We start from the raw sequence: 20,140 nt of genomic DNA, 5'->3' as shown, positions 1-20,140 counted from the left end.
CGGGTCTAAAACGTTTTGAGCTCGTCCACTTTCCACCACTTCCAGAGGGAGCTGAAAACACATTCGTCCGGTTTGCTTTCGTAGTGTAAACGCTCATGTGCTCAAACAGCCACTAAAGGCCGTCTTCTCTCCGTCTACTGACCGAATGCGTGAACATTATGGGAAGAGCTCTAGCTAGACGGGTTTAAACTTCATCGGCTGGAGACACAAGTTTGGTTTGAAGATGAAACTGAACCTAGCTCGATGTGCTCTCACCGTTCCTGATTTCTAGCACACACTCACAGTGTTCAGGTGTCTTGTGTCTGTCAGAGCAGAAACGAAAGCTGATGTTCTCCGTATGTTTATATGTAAATTGTGTGAGCTTATTTCGTCCATTAGATTGAAAGATCTGAAAAAGCCCACACGTTTACCCGCCCATAGACCCTCCCCTGAAGAAACCAGGACAGAAGTGGTTTAAAGTGGACAGAAGAGAGGGATTAAACACCAGGTGTAAACGGGAATGTGTCTCCCTCGTCTACTTGTGATCCGATCCACCAAACATATCTTAATACCAGCTGTAAACACGACCCATGTGACGCCAACCAAGGAACAAAGTTTGACAAAGTGACTTCAAACATGACAAAAAACTTTTTCATTCAGAAAAATGCAATCAATGTGATTATGAAATTAACCATGATGATTCCATGCTTAAATGAGGAGAAATGCACGACTCACGTCCACTCTGAAGTCCTCTAGACGCTTGAACTTGCTGAGATGCACCTGCAGCTTGGGGTCGATCTCCATGTTCTTTGTTTTCGAGTATTTAAGAAAAGCCCAGAACTTCTCGAGTCCATACAGCTGGCCTGTCAGGGCGTATGAAGAAGAAATAAACAAGAGCTCCACACACACACACACTTCACAAATGCATCTGTTGTTTACGAAGACACACCTGCTTCATAATCTTTAGTGGTCTCCTCTTGAAAATCTTTAAATATGTCCGGCCTGAACTTCCTCTCGAGTCCATAGCTATAAAACCTGAAGAGACACTCCAGACCGTACCTGAGAAACAACACAGCGCTGTCAATCCAGGACATCACTGACCATCACTGACCGCTCAAAAACAAGAGATCACACTGGAAACGCCATACTGAGGTCACAGAATTCTCAGCTGAAATTATCCACTTTTAATAAGAGAAACAAAAATATATTGTTCATATCATTTGCTCCTTGTAAACAGTAGGGCTTGTCAATAGATTACATTTTTTAAATGACCCGTCAGATTGAAGGGTGATTCTCACAAAACTAATTTCTGCAAGCTTTTTTTTTTTTTTTAAGTAAATTTGTGTCTTTCCAGAAAAGGACACTTGGAGACTCGCAAAAAAAAAAAAAAAAAAAAGTCAAGTCGCGATACCGAACAGGGGTGTTTCACACACACGCCCTTCAAAAAATGACACTTTAAATCTCTTGACGAACTAAAAGACGTAAATGACATTTGCATGTACTCTAAATTAAAGACACAGGTTGTCCTGAATGTCAGCTTGATTATTTTGCTCAAGATCAGGATTTATTGAATCCACATGTCATGAAATTTAGAAACTCTTCTTCTATCCACAGGTCGAGATCTGTCGTTACACACACACAACTCTGAGATGCTGTTTGCGAATGTTCGCTGGAACGATGGTTTTGGGAAACACAAACTCGTTGAACTATGATGATAACGACAGAACTTGTGACCATAGTTGGCTAACGCTGCTTTCGGGGAACACACCGCAGAACCACATGGCCTTGATCTGACTGCACTACAGTACACAGATCCATTCAGAATTACTAAACACAGCAACATGACGAATCAAAACATTATCCTGAATGTGTGGAAATAACGTGAAGGTACTGAAATGTGTCTGTTTATAAATACAACGTGCGATCAGTGTGTCGAGAACACACACACAGTTTAGCACATTAATATAACAGACTCACTCGTGCTACTATGCGACTCCTGTACGCCACTGCAATCTTTACCTTGATTGCAATATCCACATATTTATACGCAGAACTTTACTAGCGAGACGCCGTTTGCTTTATCCAGCCGAGAAACGCAGTTTGCGGATCATCTGATGGGTTCCGCTCAGTCTGTATTTCACACAGCGCGATGCGTAAGGGTTCACGCTCTTCAGAAACAATCACAGAATATGACAGAGCTCGTGTTTTAAAGCTAAACAGACACTGGAATGAATAATTATTATATGAATGAATTATTACATGAATAATTCAGTGAAATCTGGCCACGAGTCTATTTTCTCTGCCATGATTTTACTAGAGCTTTCGGCTGCATTTGATACTGTGGGCCTCAAGATCTTGATTACACGCTTAGAACAATGTGTTGGCATTAAGGGCACTGCACTGCCATGGTTTAGATCCTTTGTCTCCTCAACGGCTTATTTCACGTGTGGGGTCCCCCAGGGCTCTATTTTGGGGCCTATTTCGTTCTCCCTGTATTTGCTCCCCTTAGGACATATTTTTTAGGAAATTTGGTATTTCTTTTCATTGTTATGCAGACGATACGTAAATGTATCTGCCTTTGAAACGAAAAGACACTCGCACTTTAGCGCCTCTATTGCAGTGTCTTGAGGATATTAAGGCCTGGATGGCACTAAATGTCCTTAGCTTTAATTAAAATAAAACAGAAGTTATGCTGTTTATGCCGAGAGGCACTTATGAGTCATTAGATTTGGACCTTGGTGAATTGAATCCACTTGTGAAGTCCTATGTAAAAAATGTTATAACTGATTGTGATTTTAAACTGGACAAACAGATTAACTTTTTTTTCCAATTGAGACAACTCACCAAGGTGAAATCTAACCAGTCTTTAAAAGACTTTCAAAGACTTGATCATATTTCATTTCATCTCGTCTGGATTATTGTAATGGCCTCTATAGGCATTAGCCAGGCCTCTCTCTCCAGACTGCAGACGGCCCAGAATGCAACAGCTCGCCTGTTGACGGGTACATGACAGCGGGAACACATTACCCCTGTTCTCGCCTCTCTTCACTGGTTACCTGTCCATTTCAGGATTCATTTTAAGATTTTGGTGCTTGTTTTTAAATCTCTTAATGGTTTAGCACCTGAATATCTTTCTGACCTGATCAAGCTGTATGCTCCGCTAAGAGCACTTAGGTCTGCTGACCATTTGCTTTAAGTAGTCCCACGGGTAAAGCTGAAGAGCAGCGGTGACAGAGCATTTGCAGTGGCGCATATGCGTTTCATATGTGTTTGTTCGTGTTCGTAATCCTATAAATTCGTCACGCACAGAAAACTTGCACACTGAGTCCAATGCGTAAAAAAACGCAAAACAATACAAAATGGAGTCTTCAAGTAGTAAAGATGATTTTGTTGCCCTCTCTCCTGATCGATTGCTCCTGTCTGCCTCGCTGCCTGCTGTGAGTGTGTTTGTTTGATTCGGTGCGATAAGCTCCGTCTTAGCCATATATTTCTTTGTTTTGAACCATCATTTTACTACCATTTCTAGTTGTTTATACTACTACATTTTACCCAACATCTCAGATTAACCTGACATCGCTAGCTTTTGTTATTAGTACTACTAGCACAAAACGCTAGTAATTCGCTAGCCTGTTAACGCGCCACCCGTGCGCTCAGCTATTTTTATTTATTTATTTTTCTCTCGCGCGTCCGCGCCTTTGAGTTCATAAAAAGCTCAGGTGAGTAAGAATCACTCAACAAACACGGTGAGTAATGTCTTGTCCTGTTATTGTCACTTGCACTTCATGTCACATGTTTAGTATAGGCTTCTCTGTCGACAATATAGGATTTATATGTGATAAATGTAAGGAGACAGTTAGGTTGACAGAGAAGATTTCAGAATTAGAAACACGCATCCAAACTTTAATTGAGGATAGTAAGAGTGCTAGTGCTTTAGATGTTTTGGATGCGCATAGAATAGTGAACACTTTACATGAGTCGGTTCCGGCTGAAGTAGAGCCCGTGCAGCCGGGCAAATGGGTGACAGTGAGGGATCGCTCTAGTCGCGGATCTAAAAACCACTCTTCCGTTCCGATTACCATAACAAATCGATTTGCCCCGCTCAGTGAAACACCCACTGAGAATGATTGTGCCCTAGTTATTGGCGATTCTATTACACGGAACGTGAAAATAGAGACACCAACCACCATAGTCACATGTTTGCCGGGAGCCAGAGCGCCTGACATCAAAGCAAATTTAAAAGTGCTGGCTAATGCTAATCGTAAATTCTCTAAGATCATTATTCATGTCGGCACTAATGATGTTCGACTCCGCCAGTCGGAGATCACCAAAATTAATATTAAAGAGGTGTGTGAACTTGCAAGTACGATGTCAAGGACTGTAATTTGCTCTGGCCCCCTTCCTGTTCGCAGGAGTGATGAGATAGTTAGTAGATTGTGTTCGCTTAACGGTTGGCTGTCTCGGTGGTGTCCGCAACATAATATAGAATTCATAGACAATTGGAAAAGTTTTTGGGGCAAACCTGACCTGTTGAAAAGAGATGGTATTCATCCCTCCTGGGATGGTGCTGCTCTTCTCTCTAGTAATATGGCTCATAGTCTTAGAGCTCAAACATGACAATCTGGGGCTCAGGTCAGGAAGCAGACAGACTGGCTAAACCGACCGTCTGCTAGCGGCCTCGCGTCACCAAGGTCAGATAAATCCCATCACATAGAGCCTCTTTCACCTAGCTATCATCATATAGAGACTGTGTCTGTTCCCCGAATTTGGAAATCCAAAAAACGTTTAAACCCAACTAAGGTTAAAAATTTAATTGATGTTCAACAAATAAAAAACAGCTATAATACAGATGAACAAATGCTAAAGCTTGGGTTGCTGAATATTCGATCGCTTACTTCAAAAGCACTCGTTGTTAACGATATGATTTCAGATAATAACCTAGATGTGCTGTGTTTGACAGAAACCTGGCTAAAACCAAACGATTACATTACTTTAAATGAATCAACCCCGCAAGATTACTGTTATAAACATGAGCCTCGTCTGAAACGCAAAGGGGGTGGTGTTGCTGTAATCTATAGTAATAGTTTCAAAACCACTAAGAAATCAAGTTTTAAATATAATTCTTTTGAAGCATTGGTGCTTAATGTAAAAATATATAGTATAAATGATAAATCACGTTTGAGATTTGTGCTGGCTACTGTATACAGGCCACCAGGGCACCATACAGACTTTATCAAAGAATTTGCGGACTTTCTATCAGAATTAATATTGACTGCAGATAAAGTACTAATTGTTGGTGATTTTAATATACACATCGATAATGAAAAAGATGCATTGGGATTGGCATTTAAAGACATTGTAAATTCAATTGGAGTTAGACAACACGTGTCAGGACCTACTCATCGTCGTAATCATACTCTAGATCTAATATTATCACACGGAATAGATGTGGATGCCGTTGAAATTCTGCAGCAGAGCGATGACATCTCAGATCATTATCTAGTCTCGTGTAATTTGCATTTAGCCAAGGCTGCAAAGCCGACTCCGTGTTATAAATATGTGAGACCTATCACTTCTGCTACTAAAGATTGCTTTATTAATAATCTTCCTGATCAGTTTCATCATCTCAGCATCTCAGATAGCTTAGAAGAACTAGATATTACAACAGAAACGTTTAACTCTCTCTTTTCCAGCACTTTAGACACAGTTGCTCCGTTGCGCTTAAAGAAGATTAAAGAAAATAGTCCAACGCCGTGGAACAACGAGCACACTCGGGCCCTTAAGAGAGCAGCCAGAGAGATGGAGCGCAACTGGAAGAAAACAAAACTAGAGGTATTTCGCATTTCATGGAAAGAGAGCTCAATTACTTACAGAGAGGCTTTAAAAGCTGCTAGATCTGCTTATTTTTCAACCCTATTAGAAGAAAATAAACATAATCCTAGGTATTTATTTGAAACAGTGGCTAAACTAACGAAAAATAAAGCTTCAAGCACCGAAGTTTCCAAGCAACACAGCAGTAATGACTTTATGAACTTCTTCACTTATAAGATTGATAATATCAGGGACAAAATTATAACTATGCAACCGTCTACTACAGTATCGCATCAGGCAGTGCATTGTAGTCTCCCTGAGGAAAAATTTGATTCATTCGTTGCTATAGGAGAGGAAGAATTTACTAAACTCATTAAATCATCTAAATCTACAACATGTATGTTAGACCCTATACCGACTAAGCTACTGAAAGAAATACTTCCAGAGGTCATAGATCCTCTTCTTAATATCATTAATTCGTCTTTGTCTCTAGGATACGTACCAAAAAACTTTAAGCTGGCTTTGATTAAACCGCTTGTTAAAAAAACGCAACTTGATCCTTCAGAATTAGTCAATTACAGGCCGATCTCGAATCTACCTTTTCTGTCAAAGATATTAGAAAAGGCAGTATCCTCACAACTGTGTTCCTTTCTTGAAAGAAATGATATCTGCGAGGATTTCCAGTCCGGATTTAGACCGTACCATAGTACCGAGACGGCTCTCGTTAGAGTCACAAATGATTTGCTCTTATCATCCGATCGTGGTTGTATCTCTCTATTAGTGTTACTCGATCTTAGCGCTGCATTTGACACCATCGACCACAACGTTCTTTTAAATAGATTAGAACATTATGTTGGCATTACAGGAAATGCACTAGCATGGTTTAAATCATACTTATCTGACCGTTATCAGTTTGTAGCAGTAAATGATGAGATGTCTCATCGATCACAGGTTAAGTATGGCGTACCACAAGGCTCAGTACTAGGACCGCTGCTGTTCACTCTGTACATGCTACCCTTAGGAGATATCATTAGGAAACATGGCATTAGCTTTCACTGTTATGCCGATGATACTCAGCTCTATATTTCTTCAAAACCTAACGAAACTTATCAATTCACAAAATTAACGGAATGCATAGCGGATATAAAAAATTGGATGACTTGTAATTTCCTACTTCTAAATTCTGAAAAAACAGAGTTTCTAATTATTGGACAAAAAACTTCCTCACGTAATAATCTAGAATACTGTCTAACACTTGATGGCTGCTCTGTTAAGTCTTCGTCGTCGGTTAGGAACCTGTGTGTGCTCTTTGATACCAATCTTTCATTTGAAAGTCACGTGTCTAGTATCTGTAAAACTGCATTTTTCCATCTTAAAAATATATCTAAATTACGTCATATGCTCTCATTGACAAATGCGGAACAATTAGTTCATGCGTTCATGACATCAAGGCTAGATTATTGTAATGCTCTACTGGGTGGTTGCCCTGCACGCTTAATAAACAAACTACAGCTGGTCCAAAACGCAGCAGCTCGAGTTCTTACCAGAACCAGGAAGTATGACCATATTAGCCCGGTTCTGTCAACACTGCACTGGCTCCCTATTAAACATCGCATACATTTTAAAATATTGCTGATTACTTACAAAGCACTGAATGGTTTAGCTCCGCAGTACTTTAGCGAGCTCTTAACGCATTATAGTCCGTCACGTCTATTACGATCTCAAAATTCCGGCCAGTTGATAATACCTAGAACAGGGGTCACCAAATTTTTTTCTCTGGGGGCCACATTATCGTTCCTGACTGTGATGGGGGGCCGGGGCCGGGTCAGCTATATAACATAGAATTGTGACCCAGACCAAAATGACCACCAGCAGGCCTCATTGTGTAGTAGAGATTACTAGCCTGGCACAGCCATCCCCACTACTATATCCCCACTACTATATCCACACTACTATAGCAATACTAGTGGTTTGCAAAAGTTGTAATTGAGTCTTCACACTTTGTTTTATTTAAAGTTATTCTTCACAAATAATCGTTGGTCCACTGTTCTTTGAAAACTCTGCACTCTCTTTTAGGGGTGGAACGGTACACAGAAGTCACGGTTCGGTTCATACCTCGGTTCAGACATCACGGTTGGGTACAATGAAGGGAAAAGCAAAACAAAAATGCAGAAGGCTTGTGCATGTCTCAGGCTGGACCACCAAAAGAAAAATAAATGTCTTAAGCCATGTATTTTTTTAAAATAAGTTTTATTAATAAAGTAAAGGCATAGAACCAGTTTATTTGTAGTGCACTGGCAATAGTTTTATATAATTAGTTCATTAATTCAATTAATAAAAATACCTTGATATGTTTGGTAACGTTAATTGGACCTGAATTAATTGAAAATGAATCTGCTACATTTCAGATTAATATATTTGTTTTCCTTAAAAATGTAATTCACAGTAACTTAAACACTTTGCAGTTTGAATGATGTCCTGCATAAACGAAATGACGGAGTATGTTTTTATGTTTCCACTGTTCGATCGCGGCTGCGCCACACACACACACACACACACACACACACACACACACATATATATAAGTAAACACTTTACGACTTTTCGATCGCGCCCACACCTCTCTCTCGACCAAGGGCGTAACTTTGGGTCTACCATTGGGGGGGTTAAACTCGCTGCATATTTATTAATTTATTTATTGAATAATTTTCTTGTGTAAAAGGTAATTTGCCGTTCCTGTTTTAGAAATACATTGTGATACTTTTACTGATTTAGGCTACTTAACGTAAATGCAGTTGTTCACTTGACTATTTATGCCATAATGACACAGTGTTTAAGCACTAGCCAGCAGTGGCAGCTTCCAATTAATTGATTTTTTGTGTGTTCAATATCTTATAAAAAAAAAAAACTAAAAAAAAAAAAAAAACTTAAAGATTAATCAATTGCATCACTGTATTGGCACCTACATGCAGCAAATGTATTATGCACAATTCAACTCTCAATATTACAATATAGGGTGGCACACTGGAGTGCAGCTTGCACCTTTATTCTGAACAGATTTCACATATTGGTGGGCATCACCAAAACTCACCATCCACTAACAAAATCTTTAAGTTTATCTGTTAAAATGTATTTTATTAACATCACATTTTAAAAACTTAACATCAAATAACAGCATTAAAAACTTTCAAAGAGAGAAAATGAAAGTGCAATTATATTATCACTTTGCATGAAATAAGACTCAAAAGTAGATAAAAAAAAATTGTGTTTGCATTTAGCCTCTGATAACATCAAATTCAGAAACTGGGAAAGTGTGGACTAGTTGTGCTTTGATTCATTTTGTCACTTTGCAAACTGCAAAAAGAACAAAAAAATTATAAAAAAATAAAAATAATGATAATAATCTCAAATTGAGCCGGAGGTGGTAAATTCCTAATAATTTACGTATTTTTGTTTTTAGGTATTTTAAGATAACTTACCTAAAATACGTTGCGCATACAACTAACGCGATCGTTATAAAGGTGTTTAAACAACAAAACACATCCACTTGCACATATTTGACAATCGGAATATCAGATATATCCTGCTATAGCTAACAAATTTGTGAAATTTTGAATAAAAAGAAATAAAAGCAGATCATCAGTCATTCATTCAGCGCTATTGTGGCTGCGGTGTGACAAGCAATGAATGACGCGTCTCCATGGGAACCATAAAGTGATAGCCTAGCTACTACTTTTAAACTTACGTGTAAAAAGGTTCAGCAAGGCTTACATTTAAATGTGTCTTTGTTTTGTTTTGAGTGTATGGTCAATAAATAAAGGAATTAAAAAGATGGGCACAAAACCTGTTTGTCGCGCCCCATTTGTCATGTCTCTATTCCCCCCCAGCAGTGGGCCGCGCACGCGCCCGCGCCTCACACTTTGAGAAACGCACCTCCGTTTGGTCAGGATTTTTCCTCTTTTTGGCTGGTGTCGACCATAGACTGTAAAAAATGGTGTCGACCAACAATGAAAAATCGTTGTCTGGCTGCCTTTCAGTGTCCTTTTTCATCTTTCCATCCGTTAGCATGCACCGTCAGCTTTCTCCAACCATTCATCCCAGCGACTGCGCAATATAGTGAACAAACTTGGTAGAGAAAGCGGGTTGGGTAATACCAAGTAGTCGGCGGTGCGGTGGGCGGGAAGTACATTACAGATTATTTAAAATATGATACTATCTTTCTTGCTGGCAAATGAAATAAAGAAAACGAACAAAAGTATTCATTCGGAATATTTCATATTTATTTTAATATGGGGGGGGGGGGGGGTTATATTAGCTGGATCAGATTTTTGGGGGGGGTCATAACCCCCGTAACCCCCGTGCAAATTACGTGCATGCTCTCAACATATTCCAGCATTGCAATCTTTACACCGCAGCCTGCTTCAGAGCTTCAGAGCTAAAGCGGAGCTACAGATTAGGTGTCCCTAAGAATCCGCGTATATAACAGTAGTTCCGCATTACATTAATTAAATTGCACGCAACTTTTATTTATTTTTATACCGTGTATTCTCCGTGTAAATGTATGCACCAAACTGTGACGCCCGTACCATGACGACTTTTGGGGATTGCCTCATAGGGCCGATTCAAGTAGTGGGGGGCAGAGGGGCTGGGGGGCCAGTCAAAGGGGGGTGGCGGGCCTGAGTCGGCCCGCGGGCCTTAGTTTGGTGACCCCTGACCTAGAATATCTAAATCGACTGCTGGCGGTAGATCCTTTTCCTATTTAGCACCAAAACTCTGGAACAGTCTTCCTACCATTGTCCGGGAAGCAGACACACTCTGTCAGTTCAAAGCCAGATTAAAAACACATCTCTTTGACCTAGCTTTCACATAATACATTATAGACTTCTATAATTTAATGTTATGCTGCATAGATTAGGTCAGCCGGAACCGGGAACACTTCCCATAAATCCTGATGTACTCGTTACATCACGAGAAGAATGGCATCTACGCTAATTTTAGTGTCTGTGTTTATCCCAAGGTTTTTCCTGCAGCCTGCCGGATCCAGGCCGTATCCAGATCTGACGAAGGACCTTCGCCTGGACCGATGACAACGCAGTGCTGAAGTGCCAACTACTCTCTCCCTATGGAGGATCCCACTACCACTCTACAGATAAGGCGTTGTCGGGAAAATTCGTCTCGCGGTCCTACCCCAAAGCAACAAATAAAATAAAATTCCTTATCAAAATTTATAAGGAAAGACAAGTATTTTGTTTAGGCTTGGCTTGTAGGGAATTCCAAACCTGCGTATATTCAAACACACATAACTATAGAACCCATTCTAAATGCGCATGTGAACGCCATCAGCGTTTCTCACAGGTTCGCGTTTAAAGTCTGTGTAGAGAGAATGGTGTCGTCTTAGCGGCCCCTAATTTAATAACAAATGATCATTGCGACAGAACCAAATCAATTAAAACTAACTTTAGATGGAAATAACTTAACTCTGCTGTAAAGCCGAAACAATCTCTGTTACCTTAAATTATACGCTTATCTCTGTAAAGCTGCTTTGAGACAATCTACATTGTTAAAAGCGCTATATAAATGAAGATGACTTGACTTGACTTGACTCTCTTAAAAAAAAAAAAAGGAAATGTTGGGTCCATCCAATCCTGAGACTGCGTAGAGAAGGAGAGTTCCTGCGGGATTATCCCGATGATTCGAACTATACTTCAGGATGTCAGTGGCTCAGTTTGATGCTTTGCTAGCGATACTGGAGACGCGTATAGAAAAAAAAAAAGCATCACCAATTTCTGTGAACCAATTGATCCTGAACAGTTCTGGATTTTGGCTCTGAATTGTCAAAACACATTCTTAAAATGCTTGATACGGATGCGGAAAACGCAGAAAATCCAATCTGATCAAATATGACGGACGAAAGTTTCGGAGGCTGTGTGTAAATGTGATTGGCACAACATGAGGTCGCATTTACTTTTAACGTGCACAAATTTCGGACAAGAATTTCAGCCTTCAGTAGATCATCAAACTGCGCGATGTAAAATACGTTAATGATGCAATTGTGCATGCTTCAGTCATTTATTGGTGTTAAATCATTTTAATTTTAATGCCAACATTTGATTCAGACAGCAAATAAAATCACTGATAACACTGAAGTGACTTTACACCCCGCTCTCGAGCAAACATTCCTGTTCAAATAAAAAGCATCAAGCATTATGTTCATACCTGTATCCCTCCTTCCCATCCTCCACCACCAGCTGTCTGAATTCCTCGTACATCTTTCTGTTGAAGTGATCCCGCAAGAAGAAGGACCAGAAGCGGAACAGCGTGTTCATCTCCTGAGACTGGCCGATGCCCAGACGCTTGCGCTCTGCAGGACCAGAGAGACACAGATCAGAACCACTGCACACTTAGTCCAATTTATAATCGCGATTACGGATGCCATGATTACGTAATCGGTCAAAGCCGCGATTACAAAAAAAAGTCCACTTCTGAAGATGTGCGTTTAGAGCATGCTGTATCGTTTCACTAAATATAAAGCGCAAAAGAAACTACGAGCATGAGACGTTGTTACGTTGTAAATTAGTAAGTCACGAAATAAAAAGTAAAATACCAATACATCTCGTGACTGGTACGTCGTGTGTTAGCTGAGAAGGATTAGCATGCAGGTCTGATGTTCATTCTGTTCATCAGGAGCAATTTCCATGTTTCATTAACAGTTCTTGTTAGTATTGTGTATCACCATGGTAACTGTTGTTTCCATAACCTCAAAATGACACCATTTTTACTTTGTGTTATCTTGTATATTTTGAATTGACTGGTGGCTCATACCAACATTATATTAACAAAACTAGTTTGGGACTGCTATTTAACAGCTTAACCTCAGAGGCCTACTGTTTATTTATCAGTATTAGTTATATTATTGTGTGTGTGTGTGTGTGTGTGTGTGTGTGTGTGTGTGTTAAGTAAAGGGGGACAGAACTTGTGTCAATTTTTGTGTAAACAAATGTATTATAATAGGCCTATATATACAGACAGTAGTCAACATTTAGGTGGATCAAAACCTTTCAAGTTATACATGACCTTTGAACCATACCCGTTCTTGTCTTAGAACAACTCTGAAGAACTTCTTTGATCCACTTCAAATGTTGAATACTGTATATATTCCTTAAAAAGTGGGTCACGGCTTGACCAGGGGAAATGTGGGTCCCATGGCCAAACGAGTGGAGAACCACTGGTATAAAGCCGTTCAAAACATCAAAGTAAACAGTGATAACCCACCGTTGAGGCAGCGTCGCCGGTACTTGTGGTAGACGTGCTGTGTGAAGCCGTTCTCCTTCAGGAGCTCGTGCGACGGGTGCTGGAACTTGGGAAGAGACTGAGGCGTGCAGCCGTAGTTCCCCATCGCTGCGGTGCCCTCCGACGGGCTCGCGGTCGAGCTACAGACAAGACAAGACACCTTTATTTATACAGCGCTTTTACAACACCGAGTGTTTCACAGCAGCTTTACAGAGACAACAGGAGAATACTGCAACAGAGTTTGTTTCCAGAAGAAAACAGCGTCAGTCTATATATACTCTGGTTCGCCATCATCATCTGAAACACACACACTCTCTCACCTGACGGAGGCGGTGCGTGAGCGGTGCTCTCGCGAGTCCATCACCCAGCCCACATGACACTCCATGGGCGGGTTGGAGCTGTGTCGCGTCTTCCTCTTGCGAGGGGTCTGGAAGAAGACAGAAGCGGGAGTGAGACTCAGGAATTCAGAATTAAAATCTCCTGATAATCTACTCTCCCCTCGTCATCCAAGATGTTCATGTCTTTCTTTCTTCAGTCGAAAAGAAATGAAGGTTTCTGAGGAAAACACTCCAAGATGTTCCTCCATATAGTGTCTTCAATGGGGTCCAGCGGGTCGAAGGTCCAGATGTGAGTTTCAGTGCAGCTTCAAAGTCTCGACACGATCCAGCCCAGGAATAAGAGTCTTATCTAGACAAACCAGCCGACATTTAATAACAAACTAAACATTTATATACTTTTAACCACTAATGCTGGTCTGGCACTAGCTGTGATGCGACACACATTACGCAGTCAGGTTCAAAGGCTCACATCTGGACCTTCGACCCGTTGGACCCCATTGAAGACACTATATGGAGGAACATCCTGGAGTGTTTTCCTCAAAAACCTGCATTTCTTTTCCACTGAAGAAAGAAAGACATGAACATCTGGGATGATGTGGAGGAGAGTAAACTTCTCTAAGCAGGACCGGAGCTCATACGCACTTTGGCATCGAGCGGCCGGCCGTCCTTCACCACGGGGTAGAAGCGTGGCGTCTGCGTGGGGTCCTTCAGCCGGGGGGTGCGAGGGGTCCGGGGCGTTCGGGCACTGCGGTAGTTGGGCGAGTCAGGCACTGTCGTCGGAAGAGAGCGAGCGATGGCCGACGGTTCAGGGGCGCCGAACAGCTTGTTGGCCAAGGCTTCCGTGGGGACTACGGGAGAGAAAACACTCGCGGTTAAAGCTCACATGACAGGTCTGGAGAAGGTCAAGTCATACAAGGTGCTTTTGAGGACTCATTTTTGTATTGTATAGAGAATGAGTTCAACAAGCAAAAACAGAACTCCCAAGGAGAAAAATATGATTTTCTGAGTCATCACAATTCTCTCTTCTTCAGAACTGATCCCAAGATTAGCTTTTCCCTGCATACGTGCGATGGAATTGTGTGCTAGAGACCGTCGTATTCTGCATGCGAAACCATCGAACAAATAAATGAACTTGAAGGATTCAGGGTTGAAGCGAATGTGTGGTGAGATCTGTGAGAGTTTGTTCATGCTGTATAGATTATTAACACAGGCTTGCATGGAATAAGCCATGTATTCTGCATGCAAAACCATCGGACAAATAAATGAAGCTGAATGATTAATGAACAAATAAATGAACTTGAATGATTAACTCATTCATTAACTCAAACCAGCGAGTGAAGAGAACATGAGGCCGGACGACGATGACAGAACTCATGTGGTCTGTTGCTCAATACCAACTCTTGAGCCGGTCAGAGTGATGCGAGTACAGGTCCGTCACTGTTCTCGCTGTTGAAGACCTGTGAGATGTTATATTAGGAGGCTAATGTTGTAGAACACCTGAAGGCTAACTGTTAAAATAAACATTATTAATATACATATGCACCAGGGATGCATGATGTATCTGCATCGGCCAACATGTTCATTTTTAATGTTAATGATATCAGCCCAATAAGAAAATTTGCCCAATATAATAAAGCTAATAAATAATGGAGTATTTCCTTCAGCTGCGCACTGTTGTGATGGCCTTAAATTGCTTGAAATATGATTGGAATCCCTTAAAAAAAAAGGAAAATACAGTTCAGTGCAACATGTCATATCAGCTACATAAAATTATCATGAGAACATTATAATTGTGTGTTTGGGACATGGCTTTTAATGGTGAAACCTTTGTTTTTGTAACCAGGCTCTCAAAAATTATATCAAAATTTAAGTTTAGAGTTATGGGTCAATATATCAGTTAGCGGCTTTCAAATATGAAGAATTATCGGTTATCATAATAGGCCAAAATGTTCATATTGGAGCATCACTAGTATGCACATATTGTTCGCTGCGGATGTTAAGCTTATAATGTTGTGTGTCAATTTACAACCGGTTATACTGCCCATAAATTAGACGTTATTTGAATGTTTTTAGACACGGTACTGTTAGAAACGTTGGGATGTAAATTAATGAACACTTATTTTTTTAACCCGTGACGAACCACAGTCACGGTGCAGTAACACACTCACTCTGCTGGGGTCTCGGCGGGCCCGGGGGAACCTCCTGGTGGGGGTCGATGGGCGGCTCCGGGGTCAGACAGTCGAACTCCTCTCTGCTGATCAGGTGCACTTTCTTGAAGTTCTCCACTTCTTGCTGTTGCGAAAACAGACAAGAGTTACAACAACATGCCGTTGAAACACAAAAACCAGAACACACACAGTCATCCTCACTCCATATAATCCAGCAGGACAACGGTACAAGCAAAACAGTAATGCTACTCACTGACAACAGCAACACATGATGATACACAACATCTCGCTCGTACCTGTGCGCCGAAAAGAGCCATGAACCCCCGAGCTGCTAGTCAAACACCAGTAAACTGAACAAGCTAACACTATCTGGCTTTTCTAGCGGCTCTGCTGGCCTTCCAGGACTCGCACGTGAGCGGCACAAAGAGCACAGCACAAAAGACCACAACAAACACTCTGGTGGAAGACCATTCTGTCCGGCCAGGTCCAGAAACACTGCGCTAGAGCACACACTCTCTGCGCACACCAGAAGAAAAGCAGCACTGGAGAATGGACACACACCCAGAATCTGACAGAATTAAGCTCATCTCATGACAGCCGACACAATGAACACACACACACACACCACCTCAGATCAGCTTTCACCGCTCATAACACATCAATGCACACATTTCTGCCACGTCACATGACCCTTCACTACTGAAAAACTTTACAGTCCCACTGTGGTGAAAATCCAGCTTTTAATGTTGTTTATGTGTCTATGTGGTGTTTTTAATACGCTTTAAGACAAAGCATGTGTAAATTCATAAGTCGACAGCATTGCTGAGTATTTCCTCCTTAAAACTGCAGTGAACCAAAGACAGTCTCAAAGACACGCTTTGAAATCGCTGGTGTTTCTGACGTCACAAACTACCTTGTAACCAATCAGATCAACGTGTGATCGTCAACCAGTGGAGCTGAGTGAGTGAGTGGAGGCGGGGCTCATCTGCATATTCATAGAACTGTGCATACTAAATGAGGCAAGGGTGTCGAGTTACATTTAAGATATTTTAAGGCATGAAGACATTTTTCAAGGAAAAAAACATTTACATGTCATTTTAGTGATCAAATGTATTGACTACAGGGAGACTTTAGGATATTTAAATGTTGTGGATGAAAACACTGAAGGAATGCTCTCAATGCAATTTTAAAAAACAGTTTCACTCTTCGTCAAGCCGCCTAAAACGCTTTAAAGTCTCCATGAAATCAAAACTGACAATTATATTTATGGATTGTTTTAATAGTCTTGAATCAGAATAAGTTACTCTTGCAGCATCTCTTCTCTTCTCTGATGACGAGGGCGGGGCTATAACCTGTCACTCACATGAGATCCACCAATAGCAAACCACATCATTTTCCAACGGACACAATAAAGCCCCGCCCAAGTGTTCTTGCTCCAGAAGCGTTTCGCTCACATATTCGACACAATAGAAGAGAAGAGACCAGCGAAACTCCCCTTTATAACGAGTCTAAGTGCACTACAGTAGGATGTCATCCTGCTTTCTCTCCATTACTGATTTTGATCATTTGGAAATGCTCAAACATGCCAAAACACAACATTAAACCAAAGTCAAATTAACCAAATCGTTTTGAATAGCTCTTGTGCATTTCTCCCTCACATGCAAGACGGGAATAACCAGCTCACCTTGATCATGGCATACTCGGGCTCGTACGTGTCGTCCCAGAGGTCCTGCTCGTAGTAGTACAGCCCGTCGTTGATGACCTTCACGAGCTCGCTGCTCAGCTTGGACCTGGAGGTGTGGTTCCCCGTGCGGTCTCCTCCCGGGTGCTTGCGCAGGTACGGCGGCGTCTGAGTCACGATCAGGATCTTGTTGACGTCTCGATCGTCGATTTCACAGTCCGAGTCCTCATCCGACCAGTCTGTGAAAGTGTTGCGCCGGCCGTCGATCTGCTCCATCTCCTCGTCGAACATGAAGTCCAGCTCCTCGGGCTCGTCCTGCTCCTCGCCTGACGCCGGGCCGGTCTGAGCCGGCGAACGCACCGCATCCGCTTTCTGCAAGACAGCCGAGCGCCACCAGAGGGTTAATGATGCTGCAGGCACCAACAGACAGCTATAGAGGCTAAAAACACACGAAACACACCTAAAACGGGAAAGAGCTTTGAGATTGCCTGAACAACTACATTTGACAAGAAATCTGAGGCGTATTTTTACAGACTGCAGAAAAGCTACAGAATAGAAGCAAATGGATTGCTGCGATTCACAGAAACAACTGGATCCAGGCATTTTTGTGTCAATATTCTGAATTTAGGGGTAAAATCATACCTTATATATTGTATTGATAACTCAATTAAATATTACCCATCATATATTCTGCATAATTTGATGTTTTTAAATAAACTGACAAGACTACACAAGTTTTAGGGCTGAACGATATGATAGCCTATCTCTCTCTCTCTCTATATATATATATATATATATAAAACACTGATATAAGTGATCACATGGATTTAGACCTATATTGTATTTATATAAAGCGTTCACAGGCAAATTTGCTCGAAATCAGGCTCATATTAATGTCAGGAAACACGATTCCTGCTGCATGTCAATATCCACGATCACTGGATCTTTGGTAAGATATAAGGAACACTATATATCGAGTCCAAACTTTAGTTTAAACTGATAATCGTTGTTAAACTATTAAAGCTCAACTACATCTGTGTTATGTCATGGTTTTGCATCAACTCAACATACGGAGAGTTGTTGCTGCAAATAAATCAAATTTCTCATTTGTCCTTTTGATTGTGGTGGGACAGACGACCCAGACGGGTTCAGGAGGCCAAACATAATCTCTTGATTCTGAGGTGTGGATTCCAACAGTTGGAATCGATTCAATCCAGGGAAATCGACTCCTCTTGAAGAGCCTTTTCCAGTTCAACAGAGCTAATCATTAAGAGGAACTTTTACGCCCCTTTCACGAGATGTAATATACAGTGAGGAAAATAAGTATTTGAACACCCTGCTATTTTGCAAGTTCTCCCACTTGAAAATCATGGAGGGGTCTGAAATTGTCATCGTAGGTGCATGTCCACTGTGAGAGACTATCAAAAAAAAAAAAAAAAAAAAAAAAAAAAATCCAGAAATCACAATATATGATTTTTTAACTATTTATTTGTATGATACAGCTGCAAATAAGTATTTGAACACCTGTCTATCAGCTAGAATTCTGACCCTCAAAGACCTGTTAGTCTGCTTTTAAAATGTCCACCTCCACTCCATTTATTATCCTAAATTAGATGCACCTGTTTGAGGTCGTTAGCTGCATAAAGACACCTGTCCACCCCATACAATCAGTAAGAATCCAACTACTAACATGGCCAAGACCAAAGAGCTGTCCAAAGACACTAGAGACAAAATTGTACACCTCCACAAGGCTGGAAAGGGCTACGGGGAAATTGCCAAGCAGCTTGGTGAAAAAAGGTCCACTGTTGGAGCAATCATTAGAAAATGGAAGAAGCTAAACATGACTGTCAATCTCCCTCGGACTGGGGCTCCATGCAAGATCTCACCTCGTGGGGTTTCAATGATCCTAAGAAAGGTGAGAAATCAGCCCAGAACTACACGGGAGGAGCTGGTCAATGACCTGAAAAGAGCTGGGACCACCGTTTCCAAGGTTACTGTTGGTAATACACTAAGACGTCCTGGTGTGAAATCATGCATGGCACGGAAGGTTCCCCTGCTTAAACCAACACATGTCAAGGCCCGTCTTAAGTTTGCCGATGACCATTTGGATGATCCAGAGGAGTCATGGGAGAAAGTCATGTGGTCAGATGAGACCAAAATAGAACTTTTTGGTCATAATTCCACTAAACGTGTTTGGAGGAAGAAGAATGATGAGTACCATCCCAAGAACACCATCCCTACTGTGAAGCATGGGGGTGGTAGCATCATGCTTTGGGGGTGTTTTTCTGCACATGGGACAGGGCGACTGCACTGTATTAAGGAGAGGATGACCAGGGCCATGTATTGCGAGATTTTGGGGAACAACCTCCTTCCCTCAGTTAGAGCATTGAAGATGGGTCGAGGCTGGGTCTTAATGACCCGAAGCACACAGCCAGGATAACCAAGGAGTGGCTCTGTAAGAAGCATATCAAGGTTCTGGCGTGGCCTAGCCAGTCTCCAAACCTAAACCCAATAGAGAATCTTTGGAGGGAGCTCAAACTCCGTGTTTCTCAGCGACAGCCCAGAAACCTGACTGATCTAGAGAAGATCTGTGTGGAGGAGTGGGCCAAAATCCCTCCTGCAGTGTGTGCAAACCTGGTGAAAAACTACAGGAAACGTTTGACCTCTGTAATTGCAAACAAAGTCTACTGTAACAAATATTAACATTGATTTTCTCAGGTGTTCAAATACTTATTTGCAGCTGTATCACACAAATAAATAGTTAAAAAAAAAATCATACATCGTGATTTCTGGATTTTTTTTTTTTTAGATTATGTCTCTCACAGTGGACATGCACCTACGATGACAATTTCAGACCCCTCCATGATTTCCAAGTG

At 41.3% G+C, this 20,140-nt stretch overlaps 1 protein-coding gene across 1 annotated transcript in view; it reads right to left on the bottom strand.

The window, feature by feature from the left end:
* Positions 1–20,140, bottom strand: part of larp1 (La ribonucleoprotein 1, translational regulator) — a 43,865-nt gene that overhangs the window by 2,730 nt on the left and 20,995 nt on the right. Inside the window, exons 11-18 of the mRNA XM_081391381.1 lie at positions 17,268–17,636; positions 15,584–15,707; positions 14,058–14,263; positions 13,398–13,504; positions 13,060–13,217; positions 12,004–12,148; positions 929–1,038; positions 715–842 (exon numbers count right to left, since the gene is read on the bottom strand). Of these exons, the coding sequence (XP_081247507.1) occupies positions 715–842; positions 929–1,038; positions 12,004–12,148; positions 13,060–13,217; positions 13,398–13,504; positions 14,058–14,263; positions 15,584–15,707; positions 17,268–17,636 (1,347 nt within the window). The remainder of the gene's footprint in view (positions 1–714; positions 843–928; positions 1,039–12,003; positions 12,149–13,059; positions 13,218–13,397; positions 13,505–14,057; positions 14,264–15,583; positions 15,708–17,267; positions 17,637–20,140) is intronic.

Source organism: Scardinius erythrophthalmus, assembly GCF_964197995.2.
Source record: "Scardinius erythrophthalmus genome assembly, chromosome: 17".
Classification (NCBI taxonomy): domain Eukaryota; kingdom Metazoa; phylum Chordata; class Actinopteri; order Cypriniformes; family Leuciscidae; genus Scardinius; species Scardinius erythrophthalmus.
This window is presented reverse-complemented; position numbering and strand designations above follow the sequence as displayed.